At 44.7% G+C, this 15959-nt stretch overlaps 1 protein-coding gene and 1 long non-coding RNA gene across 5 annotated transcripts in view; one reads left to right on the plus strand and one right to left on the minus strand.

The window, feature by feature from the left end:
* Positions 1-385: 385 nt before the first annotated feature.
* The window catches only part of ALPK2 (alpha kinase 2), a 59495-nt gene continuing 43921 nt past the window's right edge, over positions 386-15959 (minus strand). For 2 of the 3 annotated variants that reach the window (XM_083575475.1, XM_083575477.1), the window contains exons 11-14: positions 15652-15869; positions 12624-12672; positions 2155-2716; positions 386-1435 (exon numbers count right to left, since the gene is read on the minus strand). In XM_083575475.1, the coding sequence (XP_083431601.1) occupies positions 2500-2716; positions 12624-12672; positions 15652-15869 (484 nt within the window). In that variant the 3' untranslated portion in view covers positions 386-1435; positions 2155-2499. Of the gene's footprint in view, positions 1454-2154; positions 2717-12623; positions 12673-15651; positions 15870-15959 lie in introns of all 3 variants that reach the window. The other variant, XM_083575476.1, reaches the window with a different exon arrangement.
* LOC310744511 lies at positions 4219-12614 on the plus strand. Of its 2 annotated transcripts, none has more exons than XR_014539586.1 (3): positions 4219-7539; positions 8958-9032; positions 11756-12614. It is a non-coding gene; the product is annotated as an uncharacterized lncRNA (long non-coding RNA). The 2 variants fall into 2 exon arrangements; XR_014539587.1 differs by having other exon boundaries at positions 4219-7152.

Genomic DNA, 15959 nt, shown 5'->3' on the forward strand with positions numbered 1-15959 from the left:
GCACAGTTGGGAATGCGCTGTAAGTTTCCCTATTGTGCACAGGTAGCTGCATCTCCACCTGCCTCACACCTGGCTTCACATATGATGGGAAGGTGGGTGTGGTTTGGGGGGAAATGGTCTCACAGGCCAAATGTGAACCTCTGGTGGGTCAAGCTCAGCTGGTTAGAGCGTGGTGCTGATGACACTAATTTTGGCCTGTGAGCTAGAGGTTCCTCACCCTTGGACTTCAAAGTTTTCTATGAACAGGAGCCAGGCCTTCAACAGGAAGAAACTGCTGGTGAATTGGTTATCATTAACTGGGGGGTGGGGGGAGGGTGTTCCTAGAAATGGTTGGTACACTCCTTCACAGCATCAGGCGAATTATCAACATGTTCACAATGCTAAGTCTTGTTTCAGTAGGAATTTAATTGGAGAAAAAAATGCATGGAATATAACAAGCAATATTATTACTGTGCAAATAATTAGGAAACAAAACCATTATTCTAGTACAGTGGCATTGACCTGGAAACTGTCGGTGGGTGGGTGAAATATAGGAAATATCTTAATAGGGCTTCAGGTATAATGAAATGAATTACTTCTGCAGATCTACGTACTTTGAAATCCAATGAAAGAAAATGATGTCAGATTTGTAACATCCACTTATACACACACACACACACACACACACACACACACACACGTCTCATTTTGAACAGGCAGTCCCCACCCTTTCCTGCAAGGTTCAAGTCGCGCTTTAATCATGTTTAAAGGCACTAAACCACAGAATACGATTTGCTAGCCTGGGGGTGGGGATTCTTAGGGAAGGACACAGCACTGAGACCTTCAGTCTGATTAACATGGCTCTTATTTCTTCGGTTATAAGTCTCACAAATACAGCAGTAACTCTCTACTCTGCACCATGGAAGCCTTCTCTAACCACTGACGTCACCCACAGACACACACACACACACACACACTCCCACAACTCCCACACCCATTTCTCTCTCTCTTTTTCTCACTCACTTCTTCATAACAGCCACAGATTAGACAGTTAAAATCAGAGGAAACATGATGTGTTGCTATACAAAAGTCAGCAGAAGGCTAAATTAGGGGTATGATTAAAGGATAAAGACATTGTGGGTTCCACACAGTCCCCAGGTCACCTGGTGAATGCCACTGTGTTGTTTTACATTATATCTTTGACATAACTTATAATATTGAAAACCAGTGCAAAAAAACCCAACAACCCAAATGTCTAAGCCCCGCAGGTGAATCCCTCATATGCTTCGTTGCATCCGGCACCTGTTATGCATGTCTGAGAAGCCAGCTTTTGGAAACTTCTAGAAACAGCAGTTCTTCATTTGAGTAAAAAGAGGCAGGCGAAGCAGGTTCACGCATTCCGGAGTGTGTTGCTTTTACCTCTCATGGGTTGAAATGTCCTACATATATTTATATACTTACCGTATTTTTTGCCCTATAGGACGCACTTTTTCCCCTCCAAAAATGAAGGGGAAATGTGGGTGCATCCTATGGGGCGAATACAGGCTTTCGCTGAAGCCTGGAGAGCGAGAGGCTCTCGCTCTCCAGGCTTCAGGAAGCTCTGCACAACCCTCCGGAGCCCGGTGCCAAGCTGTGCCGGCCTCCGGAAGGTCGCGCAGAGCTGCCTGCCCTCCCGGGCTCCGCGCAGCTTTGCACGACCCTCCAGAGCCCGGCGCCAAGCCGCACCGGCCTCCGGAGGGTCGCGCAGAGCTGCCTGCCCTCCCGGGGTCTGCGCAGCTCTGCGCGACCCTCTGGAGCCCGGCGCCAAGCCGCGCTGGCCTCCGAAGGGTCGCGCAGAGCTGCCTGCCCTCCCGGGGTCCGCGCAGCTCTGCGCGACCCTCCGGAGCCCAGTGCCAAGCCGCGCCGGCCTCCGGAGGGTTGCGCAGAGCTGCCTGCATTTCGAAGCCTCTTCAGCTTCGCACAGCTGTCCGCAAGCCTGGGGAGACCGGCGCGGCTCCCTAGGCTTGCGGATAGCAGGCTGTTCTGGGGGCTGGGGTCGGGGGAAGCTCGGGCTTCCCCCTCGCCAGCCCTGTGCCTGGGGGGGAAATAATTTTTTTCCCTTTATTTCCCCCCCCCCAAAAAAAACTAGGTGCGTCCTATAGGGCGGTGCGTCCTATGGGGCGAAAAATATGGTACCTAGCAGCTGAGTTATATGGAAGAAATCTACTAAAAATGCAATTTTCCCAAAAGGCCTAAGTCCTGCACAGCCTTCCAAACAGAGAGATTGTGCAAATAACACCCCCCCCCCCGCAGTCTGTTTAGGCAGTCTATGCGAATGGTTATGCTTGGTATTGGGGGTGCTGATCTTTTCAAACGTTCGCGTGTCCTAGACTATCCACTTTCTTCTTGCAGAATGTTGAATGCTCTGAGAGAGCCCCACTGCTGGAGTGTTCGGTTCCAGAAAGTACAGTGTGTAATACTAGAGAGGTCCATTCTACAAAGATGAGAATGAGAATGTCTCTTTTGGGAGGAAACAAGTTCCTATGTTCTTTTGGCAGTCTGTGTGCTGACCGCGGTTTTCTTTACAGTACTTGAGGTTGGCAGTGCCTTGATTTTGGGGGCTGCTGGCTTCCTCTGCTTCTGACCGCTGGCTTGAAGGGGTTTCAGTCCCAGCATCTCACAGTATTTATTACATAGGTGGAGGACCTTGAACTGTTCAATAAACGAGATGGAGCAGTTACCTTTGAAACCTTTGTACCTGAAGAAGAAGACAGACAGACAGGATTGAAAATTTTTGGTTTCTAAGAGAAATAGGCTACACCTCAATTGCAAGACTTGCTAAAACATTCAACCCACACTCAACCCATATTCAACTAAAGTCATCTGACATGGATGCTTTAGCTGAGATTCCTAAATTGCAGGGGGTTGGACTAGATGACCCTCGATGTCCCTTTCAGCTATACAATTCTATGATTCTATGAAAACAACCAGCTTAACATCTAGCCTCAGCGAAATACAATGGCGTGTATTAAAGGAGATTACAACTGGCACCATCGTCTATAGCAGAGGTGGCCAACCTTTTTGGAGCGCCAAGGGCCACACTGACCCACGATCAACCCATGGAGGGCTGTATGTCAAAGTGGGAGTAGACAAAGTGCTAAAGTAGGCATGGCAAGTACTGAAGTTCTCAAGACTTTAATCCAGTGGGAGAGATTTAAACATGACCTTCATTCTTTCATTGAAATTAAAGGATTCCATGCACTTACACTTGATAAATTGTGTCCTCCACTTTCGAAAAGAAGGAAAGGTGAAAAAGAGTCTCAGAATCCCACCCCCCACTGTACTTATGCAGAACTGCACAGACAACATGAGGGATTGTTGCTCACATAACCACAAATAATAGTTTGCCTTTCATTAAAAGCAGTATGTATTTATTTATACCTATACCAGTGTTCAACTTTAAACAAATAACTTTACAGATATCTTACAAGAGCTAAACATTCATTTATTCATTCAATTTATGTCCTGCCATTCTTCCTGAAGGAGCCCAGTTTGGGTAATCAAAAATGCATTTGCAAAGCCCCCAGTTCAAACTGAATCATGCTGCAGAATCGCTGCTTGCTCCTTTCTAGAGTTCAACCCTGGTTAGAAAACCTCACCCTGATTATCTCCTTTTTCTTTTCTTTTCTTTTTTTTTTTATAATATTTTTATTTTTCCATATAAACACAATACAACAAACATAAACATACAAAAACAAAAACAAAACAAAAAACATGTATCATTTCATATCCTAATTTCATATCCTATCTTCCCCGACTTCCTCATGCCTCCCCTTTCTGTATTCCAAATTCTTATCGATTGTTCAGCAAATCTTCCCTTATTTTAATTTAAATTTAGACTATTCTTCCTTATTCTCCTTGTCTTAACCATTACTAATAGTAACCATTTACTTTCCAGTCCAACATCATTCTAACTTTCATTAACTTTGTAATATTTCTTTAAATAGTCCTTGAATTTTTTCCATTCTTCTTGCGCTGCTTCTCTTCCCTGGTTTCGGATTCTGCTCGTCATTTCTGCCAAGCCCATATAGTCTATCACCTTCATCTGCCATTCTTCCAGTGTGGGTAGTTCTTGCGTCTTCCAGTACTTCGCAATAAGTATTCTAGCTGCTGTTGTAGCATACATAAAGAAAGTTATGTCCGTCTTTAACACCCCTTGGCCGACAATACCCAAGAGAAAGGCCTCTGGTTTCTTATCTCCTTTTTCTTTTCTCCCTCTTTTTTTTTTGGGTGGGGGGGAGTTCAGGTACATTCACCTGACAGAATCAGGGGAAACAGCACAATGATATGAGGGGAACTGTACAAAATATTATCCTGTATCATGACTGAGGGTGCCATATAATCCTTACAGGTTTTTTATGGTGTTAACAACTGCGAGGAATTCTTATCTCTGTTCAGCCTGCCTACCTGGTTTTAATAAAAATGCTAACAGTTCCCACCCGTCCCCGTGTTTTATTTCCTTAGTAGGACAGGCCTGTCATTTTGAACAGCCTTTTTGAATAGTCATTTTGAATGCAGCTCACCCTAGGAGGTGTCAGTGACAAGGGATCTGCAAATACCCATGCGTGCCCATGGATTCCTCTACCTCCAACCTCAGCCCCAATTATAATAAACAACCTCCTAAACTTTAACATTTTCAAGCAGTGAATACGCCTCCCTTCCATTCTCTTGAACGTCGACTGGAAAGGCTTCAACATCAAAAGTCGTGATTCCTGAGCATCTGTAATCCTGTGCAGTGAAAAGCCACTTAGAAACACATCCTTATGCCAGACCATGATGGAACATGTAATTCCACCCTGGAATTGGAAACGGCTCTTTGACTGATTGCACAGATCTTAATGTTTTTCAAACATACCTTCAGCGTAATGCATTTTATAGGCTCTGCTGCTTTTCTTGCACTCCCACACACGTTTGGTGATGATCTTAGCGATGATGACACTGATGTGAAGCTATTACTGCTGCTGATTGAAAGCCTATACCATTTTGTGACGCTCCCATCCAGAGCGCATGAGTCCATAATGCACAGCCACAACCCCCAAAAAAGGCTATTTCAAGAGCTGGAAATGGGGCAGAAGAGGGTGACCAAATAGATCAAGGGGCTTGAGCAACACTCCTCTGCGAAAAATGGTTGCAATGTCTGGCTTCTTTATAGCTCAGGAATAAAGGCGATTAAGGGAGAACACAGCAGATGTGTACAAAATTAAGCACAGGGCAGATAAAACGGATAGAGGGTTCTCCTCTCCCCCCTCATAATGCTAGAACCCAATAGGGTCATCCAGCAAAGCCAAATGTTGTGAGATTCAGGATGGACAAAGAGGAATGTCTTATTCACTCAGCACACAGTTAAATCTGTGGGCATCACTACCACAAGATACAGTGATGGCCATCAACCAGGTGATTAGGCACATTCCTGCAGGGTAAGGTTATCAGGGATCACACGTAATGATGGCTGTGTATTATGTCATGATGGAGGCAGCATATGTACCTTAGAGATGGAGGAGGAACCCACAGATTCCAAAGCAGACCCACCCACGCCAAACTATGTCGACCCTTTAGTCCCCCTTAGAATTAGCAGCCATGAGGAAAACCAGCACTGCTTCTATTTTTAAAGAACCTTCCCCACCCCCATTTTATAATGATCCATCCACTCAAAGCCTGGTGCAGCTGGCGTGCAGGTCTTTTGCTGCTTTGAATCAGAGAAAGCAAGTCCTCATAGAAGGGACAGAGCTTGATGGCGTTCCCTTGCTCAAGAGGGAATTCTACAGGGGAAAACATGTTTTTCCCAGAGGGGCAGCCATGTTTGGTCCTTTATGACAAACAGCTGAAATAAGCTGTTTATTACCCCAGGTTTTTGCCATCTAGTCTTTTTTAGCTGCTTCTAAGAGACCATTTACCCCCAACCCACTTTTCTGAGTTGGTGGCTCCTTCTTCTACATAACTATTAGAAATAGGAGTTACTGGTGCCAAAGGACCATCAGCGAGGCCCCTGGACTCTCATCGCTAATAATTAGCCATAACCTGGCCCAACCTAGGCAAACGTCATTTGGTTTTCACATTTATGGCCCCCAACGCATATTACCTCATGGTACTGAAGCCACGTGGCAGCTTCCCACATGATAAAGGTAATGTCAGGATCCCAGATCATGTGAAAGGAACCTCCTGCCACTCTGCCAGCGATAAACCAGTTTCCCGGAGGGGCAACACTGGTATGAAGAGAAACTGCACAGCAGTTGTCCCATGTATCCTGGGCCTCCGACATTAAATTTCAGGGCAAGCCCTACTGTTAGGTAGACTGAGGCAGTTGCCTTTGATGGCCAGTGCAGGAGGCAGGAATTAGTGCAAGGTGCTGGAGGGCAGAGTCGTGTGTGCCATGCCCTGTGCCCTTAATCTACAGCCCTCAAATGCAGTAGAAAATGCTGCCCTACTGATAGTGCTGATGTTGTGTTTTTTTAATCAATTGCTGGCCCAGTTAACCACTATATATGGAACAGTGGAGGCAGTCTTGTCCTTCACCTCAGACAGCAATATGTGTTGAGCCAAGACCTATAGGTGTTGAGAGATGGAGCCATGCTGCAGTGATTCCCATGTGAGAAGATGAGAGGCTATGGCTCCTCCAAAACCGTATCAGAAACTCACAGGCCCACACATTGATTTAGTCACCAAGCCATTGTAACCATGTTAAAAGGGGGTGGCCAGAAACACCGGCCTTTTGTGTCTGTTTTTGTTTTGTTTTTTGACAAAGGAAAATATTATTCATTTCCAGCCTTTCACATTCAGCCCAAGTTTTGCTTTAGCACTTGCAAAGCTGTCTGCTGGCCACGCTCTACCTTTTGTTTAGGCCTAGCAGAGTGGGCTTGATTAAATATTTGATTAACAAAGGCTAATTTCATTGGCTTAGATTCTCCCTTCCTCCAGAGGACTGAACAGGGATTTTTAAAAAGTTTGTGTGTATGAGAGAGACGCAGAGAGAGTAAAGTGTGCCCTCTACTGAGTTGGAACTATATTGCAAATAATTACTGTAACGAGAACATTGTGACGGGAAACTGACATTACTATTACGATTATGATTGCTATCATCTACTGTGAAGGGCGAAAGTGGGTTATAATAAAAATATAAAACTCATTAACGTTCAAGTAAGCAACTGAGGGAGGAAACCACAAGTAGAAGGATTAACAGAGCAATCTTCTATTCAAATGGTGCCAGGCCAAGAGGAGGTATATGCCAGTTGGAAGGCAGGAAGGCCATCCTAGGACACTGTGCTGTCTGAGGTGAAGATCAAGATGGTGCCTCCTCTTCATTCCATGTTCAGAAGCCAACTGGTCTGGCAGATTAATTCTTATTTCAAGACAGGCTAGTGTTCTCCAGTGGGATGGGTTAGGGCCCCAGGACAGGGAGCTGTGTGCTATATGCAGCTCTGTTCACCAAAAGAGGACGTGGGGCTCAGGAGCAACAGCCAGAGGCCTACCACAGCTGCCTCTCATCACCTGCTGCCTGAGGCAGCCATCTCACTCTGCCTAATGGTAGGGCCAGCCCTGGTCAGTGGAATGGATGGAAGGGGGGAAGACACAACCCAGAAAATACAGAGAGAGAGAGAGAGAGAGAGAGAGAGAGAGAGAGAGAGAGAGAGAGAGAGAGAAGCATAAAAACAACAGAACTCCCTCAGTGTCTGCCTACCAATTCTGTGGAACAGCATCCTTGCTGAGACGTTTTTGCTTTGGCAAGCTTTGCTAGTGGGGTGAAAAGGTCTCTGTTTTAGGTCTTCATTTTGTTCTGTTTTTTTAACCTACCCTCAACTGTGTTTTTTTGTGTGTACTATTTTAAACAGTATTTGCAGCTTTGTTTTATGGCGTGTTTATAAATAGTATTGAGACATATGGGGAAAGTGATTCACAAATTAATAAATAGTAATCAGGAACTGTGTTTGCAATGATGTCCACATGCCTGCCCACACAAGGAGGGAGCCAATAATAGGATAATAAACACACACACACACACACACACACACACACACACACACACACCAGCACATATGCTTCCCCACCCTCAACATAGTCCTTCTTGCAACAGACTTCAAGGGCCATTCAGGAAGGAAAATACTTTTTTCACAAGCAGTCAAAAGGAAAGGCCAAGACATGCAACAAGGGCAGCCATGGAAACATGTCAGTTATCAGCAGCTACCTTTGGTGGCTCTGGTCTAGAAACAGGAGATGCGAGGTTTAACCTCCCCCACCCCCAGGAGATGGGGGAAATGGCCCCGCTCACTTTTTGCATGCCTGGACAAAACACTCTATACTGCAAGTTCAGCAGAGTGGTTGCCTACCCTCTCAGTCACATATCAGACATACAGGACATTTGCCTTCCCACAACCCTAGGATTCAATCACTGACACCAGGAGGACAAGAGTTGCAGGGGGAGCCAGGTGGAACAAGTTCATGTTTCACATGCAGGAGAACCCAGACTCAAACCCAAGGTACAACCCTGCACTAATCAAGAGATGAGCACCTTCCCACCATCATTCAGACTCAGTTGACTGGATCAAGAGAGAGACTGCATGGGCCAAAAGCCAGGCTTTTGCAAAGTTCATGCCATGATGCATAAACAAAGGCTACAGTCTCATCATCTGTACCATGCTCTTAATCTTAAGAGACACGCCACAAAATGAAAATACAACCCCAGAAGCTCAACACTGTACTTGCTAGAGGCTGACTGAGTATTACACAGTAATCAAATAGCCCCAGTTTTTTTTATTTTAAAAGTCAACTTCATCCTGCAAGAGCTGCTGAAGCAAGGAACTGTTTGATCAAAAAACTCCAGCACATCTTGCAAGATCTGCAACCAAATTTGGTGCTATTTGGTTTGCAAATCACTACTTCAAAAAATGGTTTCATTCAATTTCTGTTGTGTTTTCATATACGGATTTGTGGATTTGTCTCACCAGCATTATTCAAGGCATCGGGGACAGGAGAAGAGGTGTTTGCAAAGGGCTACCAGCAGCGAGAGAACCATCAGCATAGTAGGTTCCTTCGACATTGTTAAATATGATATGAGAGATAATTCATAGGTTAGGAGAGAAGGGTGCTTGTGGCTGATATTCCCCACAGCTTCTTTCCACACAAGTCAGTAAACGTCAAAATCCAGTATTCATTTGGGACAGGTGAATTAGCATAGCACTTAGCTCCTCAGGGAGGTCTGTTTCTCTTGAGACCAATTTAGAAATCAGAGGTGTGTCACAGAGCTTATTGTGAGAATCCCCACATAGGTGCACCTCATAGGAGGGTCCACAGCCAAGCTCCCAAGTGGAGTCTAAAAATGAAGGTATCTGTGTTGCTTTTATACACAGTGCAAGATATACACCAGTAAGCTTTAGACAATTTTATCCTAGTCAATATGTGCATTGAATTAAAAATGTTTTTATATACAGTGGTACCTCGGAAGTCGAACAGAATCCATTCCAGAAGTCCATTCAACTTCCAAAACATTTGGAAACCAAGGTGCGGCTTCCAATTGGCTGCAGGAAGTTCCTGCAGCCAATCGGAAGCCATGGAAGTCACATTGGATGTTCAGGTTCCAAAGAACATTCGCAAACTGGAACACTCACTTCCGGATTTGTGGCGTTCAGGAGCCAAAACATTCGACTCGCAAGGTGTTCAACTGTATGAACATGTAGTAGTTTTTGATTGCTATATATATGCAACATAGGAAATATGTTTAAATATTTAAACCAGAGGAGTTTGCCAAAGCCAAAATCTCACTTGTATTTTTGCAATCCCTCTGTTTAAATTTGAATGCATCATCTGTTCAGTTTGGGACACAGTTTGCATTCCTGTGATGTGAAGAATTCTGCCATAAGCTTTCTTTAAAACACACACACACACAATTGTGGCTAAAATATTGCTGAGAACCAACAGCATTCTTTCCCAGTCAAGTAGTATCTTCCCAGAATTCTTTTCGCTGTCTTAGGAAAAGATTAATGGGATTTGGCCATTGCAGGAAATATTGTGCAGAATATTAATCAGTGCGATCTTCTGCAACACATATTGTATGCTCATTAAAAACGTATATCGTCAAAAGGAAGAAAATAAATGGTCATGAATTATTCAAAGTGCTTTGCCTTAATGGCATTTTATAAACCTGTGAACTTACATCAAGACATTAGAGTATCTTTTCTCCTCACTCAAAATCTACCAAGAATACCAGGCAGATGAAAAAAAAGGTAATGACCGCAAGAATTAAAAACATTCAACACTGGGAAAAATATGCACTGGGATAGTGAATTAGGTTTTTTTTTAAGATTTCCTTGTTTACTTACTTTAAAAACAAAACAAAAAAACAACAACTTATAACCTACTTAATTTTCATAATAAAGTTAAGTCGGCCAAAAAGAAATCAAAATGTCACAACAGTACTGAAATATATCGCAACCCTCAATTTGAACACAAAGTCTATATATTAGGAAGCCTGCCAATGGCTCCCAGTTACAATACCTCAGAGGCATTAAGCCCCTCAATACTAGTTGCTGGGAATCACAGTTAGGCAGAGTGCTGCTGTGCTGTGGCTCTCAGTAAGCGAGACTGAGAAGGTCTTCTGCCTGAAGTCTTGGACAGCTGCTGCATTAAGCAGGCCTGCCCCATCCATGAGACAAGGTGAGGCGACTGCCTCAGGCGGCAGGATCCACAGGGACAGCAGATCTGGCACCACTTGGTGCTGCTGTTGCCACGGTGGCAGCGTCAGCTGCAGCACACTCATTGGAGGATGGATCTGTCATCGTCTCAGCGGCCCCGCCCCCCGCAATGCTGCCTCTGCAGTGGCCTCTCAGCAAATAGGAAACACTGTTGGTCTCCACACACCCTTGTTCCTGATGTAGATCTTCACACACCCCTTCTTCACTGGGGGGGCATTTTGTCGCTTGCTCAGGTGCCAAAATGTCTTGGCCCAGCCCTGGCATTAAGTGAGTAATCCTCTCATAAGGAAGAGGTAGCACTACCATCAGAAAGGACTCAGGTCTCTGGTTGAATGGCTATCTTCCCTTCTCCTCCGTTACTGTGTACTGTAGTTACGTGATGCAGTTACGTTATTCTGATAATTGGTTGCTTTGTGGTTTTTATGTTATGGTTGTAATTACACATTTTTTATTTATTTTAAATGTCTTTTTGTATCTTGCCCTGGGACCATTTGATGAATAGCTGGCTATAAATACAAATCCTAATAACTAACACTAATAAATATATAAACAAACGAGCAAACAAACAAGAGACCACATTAGTCCACCATTACTCTTTTAAAAAATGCAGAAGTACATGTTGAAGGAAGGCAAGAAAATGGAAAGATCCTCTGTGGAATCATGTTGTTTTGCATTTCAGGGGGCTACTGGTTTCTAACTACTAGTTGATGGGTTGAATTTTCTTATCCACCCACCTCTGCTTTCACTTGCAAATTAGCATCGTGATTCTCGGTGTTTTGCATGATATGGTACTCTGGGCAATTTGTATTTAAAGACAAAGCAGACCATTCTGAGTAGGCTGCATTACATCATTGTTTCAGTTTCCTTCCAGCAATGTAAACATTTCCTTTTTCTTTCCTAGTACATTATTTTATTCTCCCCGAACCCACCTAGTTTTTCTTGAAAAAAATATTCATAGCTACTATGGATCATTTAAAAATATCTTTCCTATCTCCTTTCTTATCTAGAAGAATTTCTGTTGAATACATCTTGTCCCCTATTTTACTTTTTTACAGCATGTATGCAAATTGCTGAACCTAAGCAGACTCTTGGAAGCATATAGAAGATGCATAAACTTTGATGAAGTCTTTTAGGAGTAACCAAAGCAAGGAAAGGATGAAATGAATTTCCCCATGCAACTAGGGTTCTGAATCTTTAGCATAACATGCCAACTCTGTTTAATTTCATAAAAATGTATTTTAAAAAACCCACCCACACAATTTGTTTTCATAGAATTCCAACAGATCATTTCTTGGTTTAATAGTTTGTTACCTTCGCCCATCGCCTCCCCCTTAATGCTTCCCTTTTATCAAGGAAGCTCTTGATTCACCCTGTATTGGGTAACGCAGCAAAACTGCATATAGTATGTGGGTAGAGCTGAGTTTGTGCATTCTGTGCCAGTGAGGTCTGCACTGATATTAACTCTAATATTGTGAGCTCTACATTGGTGAGCCCTGATAATGGATTTGAGCAAAATAATACTACTATATCCTTTGGCTGCTGCTACACACACACACACACACACACACACACACACACACACCCCTGTTAGGAAGAATGACGGTTTGTTCCCAGATGGGTTAGGTGGAACATGATATTGTATGGGGGGTGGGGGACAACCAAGGGTGTCTGCAGTGTGTTTATCACTCCCTCTCCCACAAGCAAACCAATGAGCCTTTTCAAAAGGAAGGTTCCATTAACATTTTATCCACCAGAAGAAGTCAGCAAGAAAGCCCTATTGAAATGCATTTTGCTTTTAAGAGCTGTGGCATAAAATGGATGCTGCGAGCTGCAACCTTCTCTATTAAGTTTGCAACATCACAAGGCTGATACAACAATGGGGGGAAAAACCAGGTCATTAAAAAATGGCGCTGCTTCACTCACCCTTTGGCCTGTGTTGCTATGCCAACGTCGGTTAGTTTCATTCCTACACCTACAAAATAAAACAGCAAGCCAGCATCACACAGGGGTATTTCATGTATAGAAAAGCGTTATATATTAATGCAGCTTTTATTGGCTTCACTGCTGATTACAGATGCTATCCATCACACTCTCTGTATATACCATCACAAATATTTCATTTCTCCAAGGCAGATTATTCATTCAGCACTGTCACTGAATATAGGTCTACTCTGGAGCATCTCTTCCTCTTAGGGCTTATCTACACCTCTTGCCCTACTAATGTGCCTCTAGATGAGCTGCCTCATCTCAGGCAGACTTTTTGGATCCGACCCTCCACTCTTTGTCTGGTTCTGGTGTCCCAAAAAAGATCTGCAGTGGGGATCCTGAATCCGCAAAGATCACAACTCACAGGGTGGAATGTAGCTGAGTATTTATTTATTGTGTTTTTACTCTGCCCTTCCTCCAAGGAGATTTGACTGGGGTATATGGTTCTCTGACTTCCTCTTTTTGTGTGAGATACCTAGAACGGGCCAAGGTCACACAATGATCACTATGGCCAAGTGAGATCCACAGAACTTCACCTCCTTTTGTTGCGATCACAGAAGTTGTCCCATGCATGGAATGATTTAGTTCAGACTGGTCCAATGTGTGGCTTGAGGGCCACACGCGGCCCTCAGCAACATTTGAGACACACAGCCCTCACACTGCCTTCTCAAGCTGGGTAAGGAGGCACTGGGCTTTGGGAAGGAAGCATGAGGGCTCTGACAGGGTCCTAGAGCCCTTCCTCTTCCTTTCCAAAGCCTAGTTAGCACTTTCCCAGCTTGGGGAGGAAGGTGGGAGGGCTATAGGACCCTCCCATCTCCTTCCCAAAGCCCAGCACCTAACTTAGCTGGCTATGGGAAGGCAATACATGGACTGGGGATGTGCATCAAAGTTTGGCCTTGCTCCCCCACCCTCACACGACAAGGCAGTGTGCGGCTGCATTTTCCATGTTGAAGTACTCTGGTGGCCCGCTTGGTATGAAAAGTTGGACTGTGCTGATTTGGTTGGTTGCAAGCCATTGTGCCCATTGCACCTGGGTGAGGCCTGCTCACAGGCAGAGAGGCACTGAAATCCTGCAGTCCCAACATTGCACTGCTGAAACCTCTTTTTTGCCAAAATGTGACTGGTACAAGACACACTCAGTAATGCAGTTAGGTAATTTTAGACTGTGGACTTAACCATCTCAGAGCAGCCACAACACGGACTGCAACTGAATGTGGACCAGTCATTGCACGTTGGGGGAATGTGGGCGGGCAAGTGGTTCCAGCCAAGCTCAGTCACTGGCAGCAGTTTCAACTCAGCAGTGCCAGGGGTGAGAAGGGCTCTGTGAGCACACAAGAGAGAGTGCAGGCATTCCCAGGACAGCCCATTCACTGCCAGTAGCCATAGGAGAGCAGCTCAGTCAAGAACTGAAGCAGGAGCTCCCAGCCCAGCCCACTGTGCACAGCCCAATTGCTGCCTGCACCAGCAAAACCTCTGCTGTGCTGGCGGAGAGCTTGCTTCCCTTGGGAGTACACCCAGCTGAGCTTGTGTGCCAAAGTCTGAACCTAACAATAAGACCTTGTGAAGAGTAACAGATGAGCTGAAATGAACACTGCACATTTCTTTTTTTGAAAAAGAATCTATAATGCTTTCTATCCTCTTTTCAAACCGGTTACCAGCAGTGGAAAAATGTAGGAATTTCTTCCTTCATTTGTTATATTAGTTGAATATAACACCATTGTGGAAGCTGAATACTTGCCACAGCAGGTAGATAATTCATTTCTTTCCTCTGACAGTAGGTAACACATTCTGAATGAAAAGCGCTGCAGCCTTGAGGAGGCTGGAGAAAAGGAAATATCCATAAATCTTTTGACAGGAGTTCTACTTTAGTCAGTGATGTACTGTACCTGCAGGCATCCAGCCTGAAGCAGCTACTGAAGGGGTGACCTGATCATGGGTTAGTCACACTTTCAGCTTACAACCCTCTACCCAACTTGGGCCCAGGGCAAGAGTCACAGGAAAAACCAGCTGAGCACCAACTGCAACAATAGACTGTGGGAGGGAGGGTTACCAAACTCTTTGTTCTTCCATGTGAACCCAACCAGGAAGGTGAAGTGTAGGTGGGTTCCCAGGAGGCAGGACACAGCAAGAACCTTTATTGAACTATATAACTGGGAAACAGGGACAAAGCAACTGCTTATATACATTCCTGAAAGCCTGGGCCACTCCCACTCCCAACGTGATGGGCTGTCTAAACTTCCAAGCTGCGAATCACGTGGGTCACATGATGTCTGACGTTTATAGAAGCTTCCAGGTTAAACTTAGTTACTGTTCTAAGTGCCATTGAGGGGGGCCTCCTCCCTGCCATACAGAGCAGCAAGAAAACAAAACAAAAAACACACACAAATGGAACCTGCTCTGCTTCTGTGCTGGTCATAGAGCAGAGGAAGCTCCTTCCTTTGTAGCTTCAGGCTAACAAAAAAGGAATGTAGTGCTCTATCCCTTCTTTGACACCCAGATGGAATTTCAAACTTTGGGAAGAATGCCTGAAGGTGGAAGAATTCACTTCCATGCTTGTGCACCCCTAATTTTCATCATACTACACAGTAGCAGCCCAGGTGTTGGGTGGAGCTGCAGAGAGGCCTCCCCAACACCAGCCTTTCTGCAGCTTATTTGGACAGGGCTGGGCAGTGGCAAGGTCTGAGCTGCATGGATATACTGGTGGAGCAGATCTATCCCTCCCACCAGTGTGGTTATGCAACCCTACCACTGCCAATCTACTCTCCCATTGACGCCAATGTTGGGAGGATGGCACTACTGATACCGCAGATATGGGGACGGGGCTTTTCTGTGAGATGAATGGTTTGCCTGATGTCAGCCAGTGAACCTCTGTCTGAAGTGAGGCTTGAAACATGGACTTTATCACTGCTGCTACACTTCCATCAGCTTTACATCTAACACGGCCATGTAGTGTTGAGATGCTCACCTTGCATGTCTGTTACAAGCAAGCTGCCGCTGGTTCTCTCGTATACCCAGTGCTGAAAGGTGCAGCATTTCTGGCCAGCTTCTGAGTCTCTTCGCAGGAAGTTTATTTCTTTTCCATCCCTGATGGAGTATTTCACAAATTCTCCAATTAGCTCCTCTTCCACAGTCGCATAAGGGACGTTGTTCTTGGGCCGATGAACAAGGAAAATAGGAATGATTCTAAAAATGAAAACCAATAAATAAGACAATGACACATTATAATCCTAGGCAGCGCTTAAGGCTGCACTCATGAGTCCATGCAGACTGCTG

Source organism: Podarcis filfolensis (assembly GCF_964270895.1).
Source record: "Podarcis filfolensis genome assembly, chromosome: 11".
Classification (NCBI taxonomy): Eukaryota; Metazoa; Chordata; class Lepidosauria; order Squamata; family Lacertidae; genus Podarcis; species Podarcis filfolensis.